The sequence below is a fragment of the Stylophora pistillata genome, chromosome 7 (assembly GCF_964205215.1).
Source record: "Stylophora pistillata chromosome 7, jaStyPist1.2, whole genome shotgun sequence".
Taxonomy (NCBI): domain Eukaryota; kingdom Metazoa; phylum Cnidaria; class Anthozoa; order Scleractinia; family Pocilloporidae; genus Stylophora; species Stylophora pistillata.
In genome coordinates this window covers 20,495,854-20,504,065 of record NC_142525.1, presented here as the reverse complement: position 1 = coordinate 20,504,065, position 8,212 = coordinate 20,495,854, and the positions used below count along the sequence as shown (strand labels likewise).

The 8,212-nt window shown below is 39.3% G+C and overlaps 1 protein-coding gene and 1 pseudogene across 1 annotated transcript; both read left to right on the top strand.

Annotated features, from left to right (window-relative positions):
• Nucleotides 1-2,572: 2,572 nt before the first annotated feature.
• LOC148727011 (proto-oncogene tyrosine-protein kinase receptor Ret-like) lies at nt 2,573-6,863 on the top strand (annotated as a pseudogene).
• A 384-nt stretch (nt 6,864-7,247) lies between these two features.
• Nucleotides 7,248-7,613, top strand: LOC148727010 (tyrosine-protein kinase receptor Tie-1-like). Its single transcript, XM_088727299.1, has 2 exons — nt 7,248-7,334; nt 7,458-7,613. The coding sequence occupies exons 1-2, from the start codon at nt 7,258-7,260 to the stop codon at nt 7,606-7,608; spliced, it is 228 nt and encodes a 75-aa protein (XP_088583425.1). The 5' UTR covers nt 7,248-7,257; the 3' UTR covers nt 7,609-7,613.
• Nucleotides 7,614-8,212: the final 599 nt, after the last annotated feature.

Genomic DNA, 8,212 nt, shown 5'->3' with positions numbered 1-8,212 from the left:
ATTGAACTGTCCGATAACAAACTGCCCGATAACAAACTGTCCGATAACAAACTGAACAAAGGAGATGCAAAATTTGAAACAACTCTCAATTGCTTTCACGGGGAAGGTAACTCCCTGTTTTGCCTCAGTATTTAGCCAGTCAGAGTGTGCATTCTTTCGTTCATCAACCAAAGCCATATAATTACAGCAGTATTTTAGCCAGAATAATTGTAAGACGTTGTTTGATTGTTACTACGTTGAGCCTAATGAAACCAATCAATTTAGGTCCTGAAAAAAAAAAGTGCTCAAGTAACGACGGGATGTTAATAACATTAATTGGAGTTCTTGGCTTCATAATCCTTTTTCTGATAGTTTACTTAATCTGGCTACACAGGAGAGGTGAGTAACAATTTCATTACATATGGTAGAAGGGTGGGGCAAGCTCCATCATGAAGCAAGACAAAACATTTTTAGCTCTGCCACATGGATTTAACTTCTTTTTCCCTTTTTCTTCCTATTAGGTGCACTAGTGAAACAAAGGTAAGAACTTCGTTTCTTGATATTAATATTGCTACTGTGCACATCATTTATGAGTTTCGTTCCACATTATAAATAGCCTTTCAGTACCTGTCCATTACTTCAAGGACTTACGACTGTTTATATGGAAAGTCCAACATATTTTTGCTATCTCCTCGGTACTTCGAAATAAACCATGCCTCCAAGCTCAAAATGTCGTCTGCTTTCATTCGACAAACAAAGCATGGAAACTTTTGTCTCTCGCTTTTTTATCAATCATTCGAGGTATTTCTTTTTTACTCTTATGTTGAGCGAAATCCTGGCCCTCAAATGCATTCACAGTGGCTTTTATGCGCCAAAGTCTTCACTTTAATTGTCTTTTCAAAGAATTTTTTCACGATTAGATTTTCTTTTAAGCGAGAGATGAGTTTTAAGTTACTCACATTGTCAGCCACGTGTAAGAGTCGCCATGTCACTTTTGCCGACTTGCAGTAAATTTTAAATCCTCCCTGGCGCTACTTCCGTGACCACCCATGTCTTGTGATCCACTGAAGCTTTTTGCCGCTAGAAGGAAGTTGCTTAATCAAGCTAAGCGAGGGAGTCACGATATGCAGAACACTGTAACAGGTTGACAATTGACGGTGAATTTGGGGCTTTATTTAAAGAAAAAAATCTGGTTCACTCTGAATTAGACGCAGTCACAGTTCATAACAATACCTCAGCTCCTCCGACTGATCCCTCCAATCCTCATCCTTCTCAAGATTTTTTTCTTACTCTGACCTCCTAAGTGAGGCTAGGACACTTGCGTGTGGTGTTACAGTAAGTCCTTCTCTCGAAATTTTGTCCTGATGAAAGTCGCAATGGAATGTACAGATGAACTCGAGCCCTAGTTAACTGTTATTATTAACTAGTCCATGCAGTCTGGCGTCTCACAAGATGTGTGGGTGGAGACTTTTGGAATTCCTACTCTAAGAAATCTGGATCTGACATTACTTCTGAATAACATTTTCCATTTTCCATAGTAATCTTCAACAGCATCGGATCAGCTTCCGTCACAACTCTTTAAGAATAATCTCTTTCAAAGGCTTCAGTTTGCTGGAATATACAGGCTTCAGTTTTCTGGCAATACAAGCTCAACTCAAAATTAAGAACGACATTTCCATGAACATGGACAACATACTACGCCTCTTATCTCTGTCGACCTTACTGCCGGCTGTGACACGGGGACCATCAAACTCTCCATTGTCACCATCATAATTATTATCATTCTCATTATTATTATTGTCGTAATTACTAATCATAATCATTATTAGTGTAAGCATTACAATCATTATTTTTCTTAATTGTACGACCTGTGAAGATGAAAGGAGTGCTCACAACGTAAGTTATGACGCAGAAATCATGATCACGTTGGTTTGGGGAGAAAGTGTGTGATATTACTTTACGCCTGCTCTCTTCAGTAGAATAAACACTAGCAATCTGTTAAAGAGATAAAGGCTGATAGGAGATAACCAGGGTTTTTACAAAAACGCGTAAAACTGGCAGTTTAAATGGTTTGTAAACACCATGTAATTGCGGAGACCTTCAACCAGGTAGGGACTCTGTCCTAGGATGAGGTCAAGCTACTCGCCGGATTGGCTCTCGGTTGTCTTGTGTATTCATAGATAACCAAAAGGTCAACTTCTTGTTAAGAATCGTTCCCTTGCTAATTTTTCCCGTGCTGTTTTTTCTGTCTTATTTCTCAATGTCTTATTTCCTATTCAGCAGTGAGGAAGATAAGCGTGACGACAATTTTTCCGAGTATATGTATGTCCGCTACCAATAGATTCTCCCTACTTTGGGTTACAGTTTTGAGTTTTGGCGTCGATGTTGGAAATCTCGTTCAATCCATTAGACATGATCGTTTTCGATAATTGAGAACGTACTGGTTGTTGATTTTAGTTATAAAAGTAGGTCTGATAAAGATGAGTAAACTGTTGTTATTACCTAATATGAGATGTTTTTGAGATTTATGAAAGACTTATTTATTACAGACTTATTTAATAAGTAGTGAAAGCGTATATTAATTTAATAGAATATGGCCGCATTACACGATATCGAAAAAAGTCTGCCCCATTCAAGCACACCCACACAGCCTTCTGCGGAATGCATGGATCTCAGAGAAGTCAGCAAAGATAATAGAAGAACAAAAACTACAAGTCTAAGTACTCATTACGCCCCTCTTCACCCCCTGACATGCTCCTGGGAAGTTCCAAGACATCACGTGACCATTGAAAAAGTCATTGGTAAAGGGGCTTTTGGACAAGTTGCCAAGGGAACGGCAGTAGGACTTAGAGGGAGGCCTGATACGACTACAGTAGCTATTAAGATGCTTAAATGTGAGCGATGTTCTGACCTCAACATATAGAATTCGTATTGTCTTCTTTGGTTATGTTGATCCTGATAAAATTGAAAGATTGGTTTTAAATGGAATTTGTCCTAGTTCTAAGTTTTCTTTGGCCATTTGCTATTTCACAACCTATATTGTTGCTTCGGCATTTTTTATATCATTAAAATTTGCTTTTAATTCTGCAGCTAACGCTGCTGAATCGGACAAGAAATATATGATGAAAGAACTTGAAACGATGAAGAACCTTAAACCACATCCTCACGTCATCAAACTTCTGGGATGTGTTACTGAATCTGGTATGTTTTAGTTGTGTGTTTTAATGATGCCATACACATTTTCCTTGCGATTTTATCCGTAAGAATATCTCGTGAAAACTTTTTCTGTGTGTGTATGTGTGTTTGCATAGGAACCCCTCTTATTGATTGAATATGTTCCTTTTGGAGATCTGCTGGGTTACCTGAGAAAAAGCCGTGGATTAAATGGCACTTACTGTAAAGACCCGGATATCAAACCACAAACAAATCTGACGTCACAACAGCTGATAAGTTTGCTTGGCAAATCGCAGATGGGATGAGTTACCTGTCCTCAAAATCTGTAAGTTAAAAATACAAAAGATAAATTAATTCTGAATCTTCCTACTGAGGTATACCGTCATGTTTATTTTATTTTTTCTTAAATACTATGCCATATCTTAAAAAGAATACGCCTCATAGGTGTTAGCAAAATTCTTTGCGTCTGATCTATGGCTCTTTACTCGGGCTTCCGTGGGAAACCCCGAGTCTGAAAATGCAAGCCGTTTTGATCGCCAGAAGGGGGTCATGGTCCCAGGCGTTCCTTGCGTAAACCACGGAAAGTGGGCATGAGAGTGCGACAACTATCGTGAACTCGTTCTTCGTAAACAACGCAATTTAGAATGTTGTGTTTTGTGAAGACCGCTTTGCAAAGACTCCTGTCTTATAAGCGCATCGCACATGCAAATGCACACGCCGTTCGTGGTAGGCCCACGCTAAATGATGTCGAGTGTTATCGGAATGGGCCGGCCCTCGAAGTTCATTGCTTGAAAGCTAGCCAAATGTGGCATGTGGAAAGGTCATACTAGTTCTCACGAGATAACAAATGAGCTATATGTGAGTTCAAACCACGAAAATACTGACAAAACTGAGAGGGCCGATTTAACGACAAACTATGATGCTGAGACGAACACCTCACTTGCTGAAAAAAATCAAGAATGTTTGTGAACACAACTTCGAAGGTGGCGCTAAGAACAGCGAATTGGATAAGGTACTGACAGAAGAAACTTAGATAGTAAGGTTAAATATATAAGCTTAGCTCTTCCGTAAAATATCCTGTTTCTGTTACTGGTTTTTATTGGGTTCAATACTTGTAAAGTACGATTCGGTATTTCGTACATAATCACTATTAACGTACAATTGGTTCATGCGTTAGCGCGCGTTAATCTAGACTTGAAGCACGCGGGAAGTTTGGAGAGCACGATAGATGCCTAAGAGTTGTTCGAGGCGCAGCCGAGAGCAACTCTAGTTTTCCAAACTTCCCAAGTGCTTCAAGTCTCGATGAACGCACAGCTGACACATAAAGTAATTGTTTTGTAACATTTTCAACGCTGTAGTTTATGTATAAAAGGCAGAAATTCCCTCTCCTACGCTTCAATCCATTTATTTTGTTTCGGAAAAGTATTTCGCTATACTTCAATGATCTTGTCTTAGATTGGTCAAAAACTGACAGGTGAATTCATGGGTGGAAATGAAGTTAGAGTTGCGAAACGAGATGAAACCGTTGATTGTTTTGCTTTCCCTTTCTCTGGGTTCTTTCTAAGAAATTAAAAAATCCATTCCCAAAGAAAAAGTAGGCAGATCTTCATCAGTGTGTACGCTTTTTGCCATGTCTATTTCAACTTTTTCGCGGAAGTTTTTCCGTTTTTTACTGAAAAATGCTGAATTCACTCGCAAGAAAAACATTTTTTCGCTAGGAATTTGTTTGCTGAAGTCACCAGCGTGCACAATGGAAAATTGAAGCACGCTCGCGTAATTGAATTTGATTGCACGGATTCACAAGCTATGTTTAAAAGAAGCCCGAGTGAACGCTCCTCGAGCGTCTAGTTCTTCAGGGAGTACCATCTCATTTTCATTTAAAAATTGCAGTGGTCAATTTTCATTCAAATTGCAACAATACCAGTACTTTTAAAATGTTACTACCTGGGGAATAAAAAACACGCACACTAATATTTAACAATTATTCGCCGAAGGCGAGGTGAATATCGTCGAATTATTCGACAATATTATTCGACAATATTCACCGAACCTGAGGCGAATAATTGTTTTAGTATAATTTCAGAGCTGAACAACAGAGAAATTTCTAAAATCATAACATTTTAGTAACATTTATTAACATTTTAGTTTAACATTTTATGCGCGGAGCGGTTTATATAGCGTCATATAAGGAACCGCTCGACCAATCAGATTGCTGGAAACTCTTTGTTCAGCTCTGAAATTATACTAAATAGATTTAGCCAAGCCTAAAAGCGGAGCTCCCAAGTTCGTGATATTAATGATGACACAAAAGATGTGCAATTGCCAAGACTCGCTGAGACACCCCTCCTTTCGTTTTGATAGTCTCCCCTACCCTACCCGTGCAATCTGAAGGCACGTACGTACCTACGTACGCTCGGTCAGTCACGTGACAACCAAACGAAAACAGGGTTGACCATATTCCATGGGTATGGGCCTCTGCCCCACGCGCGAAAAGCGCGCGTGGGAGCCCCGCTATTAATTGTTCCGTAAATGAAGCTTTCTTTGTTAGTTCTTATCTCCTATAGTTACTAATTCTCGCTTTCGTGTCATTTCTTCTTTAACAATCCATTGCTTTAAATCATCCACCGAGACCTTGCAGCCCGTAATGTATTGGTTGGACACAATGAAAAGTGTAAAGTGACAGACTTTGGAATGGCCAGAGATGTGCATCAGGAAAATATTTATAAACGAGAAACGAAGGTGACACAAAAATGCGGGTACTCAGTGACATAACAATGTCCTGGACATTGTGTTGTGTTCTTAGGCAAGACACTTTACCCTCACATTGCCTCTCTTCACCCAGGTGTATAAATGGGTACCGGAAAATTTAATGCTGGGGGGTAACCCTGCGATGGACTGGCCTCTCATCCACGGGGGAGTAGAAATACATCTAGTCGCTTCATGCTACAGAAACTGGAGTTAAGCACTGGCCTAATGGACCACTAGACTCGTAAACAGACTTTACCTTTACCCAGTGACATAACATACAGCATAACCACCTTCTTGTGCTAGAGGTGACGTGTTCATAGTTTCGATCTTGAAATCTTTAGATTGGACCTGATAAGAAAGTAAAAGGTACATATACGACTATTATTTTAGCTATTATTGTCTTTGATTTCTTGCTCGCTATTTTTGTTGTGTTTCACAAATCTTTATAAGGGCCGTATTCCAGTGAAGTGGACAGCTTATGAGGCTCTGTTGTATGGTAACTATACCACCAAAAGTGACGTGTGAGTACAACTGATCATATCCCTTAGAGATGACGTCTTTTTAACAAGATGTACACATAGAGCTCTGGGTGCGCGCGGGAGAGAGAGAGCGCAAGAGGAGTAAGAGTTTCTTTAGGTGCATCCGAGGGCAATTCTAGCATCTTGAACAAGTAATTACAACATTAGGAACAACATAGGAAATACGAATAAAATGATGAAAGTGGAGATTTACCTGACGATTTGGGAATACGACGAAACAGCACACGAACGTAACGTTATTTGTTAACTGGAGCGAACCCTTTGTCATTTGCTTAACCCGCACGAAAGAGCGCAAAGGTGAAACTATTTAAGGATTGCCGCGCGGACTGGGACTAGGCAGGGATTGGTTTCTACAGTCTTCCCAGCTATTTCACTCATGTTTGCTTGCCTCTCTGTAGATGGAGTTATGGAATTGTCCTTTAGCATGCATACCTTTACAGGCATCTAGAAAACGAAGAAGCTGCTTCTAAAAAGTGTACATAGACGTTGATCCTCAGGACCTAAATTTATCCACAAAACTTAGCAAATTACTCGACATAAGTTACGTAACATTACGCAGCGATATAAACATCACTCACAGGTACACACTACAACGAATGAAACATACAAACACTTACAGTTAATTAACTTGCAAAAGCAAAACACTCGGGAAACGGCATGATAACAGGTTTCACGAAAACAAATACATTCTGCTAAGGTACATAAACCCTACTCCATCAGATGACATAGATGGTACTTTCAGTGTTGGTCGTTGTTCGACACATTTCTATTCTGATTGTCTTGTTTTTCTCTTTCAGGCGGTTCACCTTACCCACGAATGGATGGCAAAAAAAATGCAAACTTACTTGAAGAGGGATACAGAATGCCTAAACCACAACACGTGGATGATGAATTGTAAACTTTTATTGACTCTTTCCCCTTCATTTCAACAAGAAATATTTTATAAACTCTCACACATAAATTATGCTTGTTGTTCACAAGATCAACTGATATCACATTCCATATGAAAATTACTAGGTATCAGATCATGATGAGATGCTGGCATAATGACCCGGATGAAAGACCAGCTTTCACTGAATTAAGAACCCAGCTTAAAGACATGGAGACTCTACACAAGGTGAGAATTGTGATGAACGTGGCAATTTCCTTCTATATAGGATTGGATTAAGGCTTAGTTACTTATAGTCTCTGAATTAGTAGCTTGTCCTTCAGACGGCCAAATGATATGTAGCCATCTCTTCCAATTTGTGGCAAGTTTGGATTGCTTCTTCTTTTTATGTCACCGGAGCTTACGCTCCACAAATAATAGCGTATATAGTATATAAGAGGCAAAACAAAATGTTTCAAAAACAAAATAAAACCTCTATGGTCATGATATGAAAGATGACGAGATCATTGCAAAACTACATTGAGACGCACAAAAAGTGGTGAATGATGACGCTTTAAATACTTCCTCCTTGTATTTTCTCAGACAGGAAAAGCTGATTGCTGATGTGGATATAATTGCAAATAATGTAAAGGGGAAACACATTCAGTTTCATAATACTATTGAATCCTTTTTCTCCACAGAAGTTGATTGTACGACAAGCAGTTGTATGCAAACGTCGAGGATTTGACAATGTGTTAGTTAGGTACATGTCCACGGTGTTTGATTGCCGAACGGTTTAAACACTCTGCGGCCTCCCTCATAGACTTTGCATATTTAGCAACTTGGTGCTTAGTTTCATTTCCAGAATCGGTGTACTTCAGAAAAATTTAGTTAAACGTTTTCC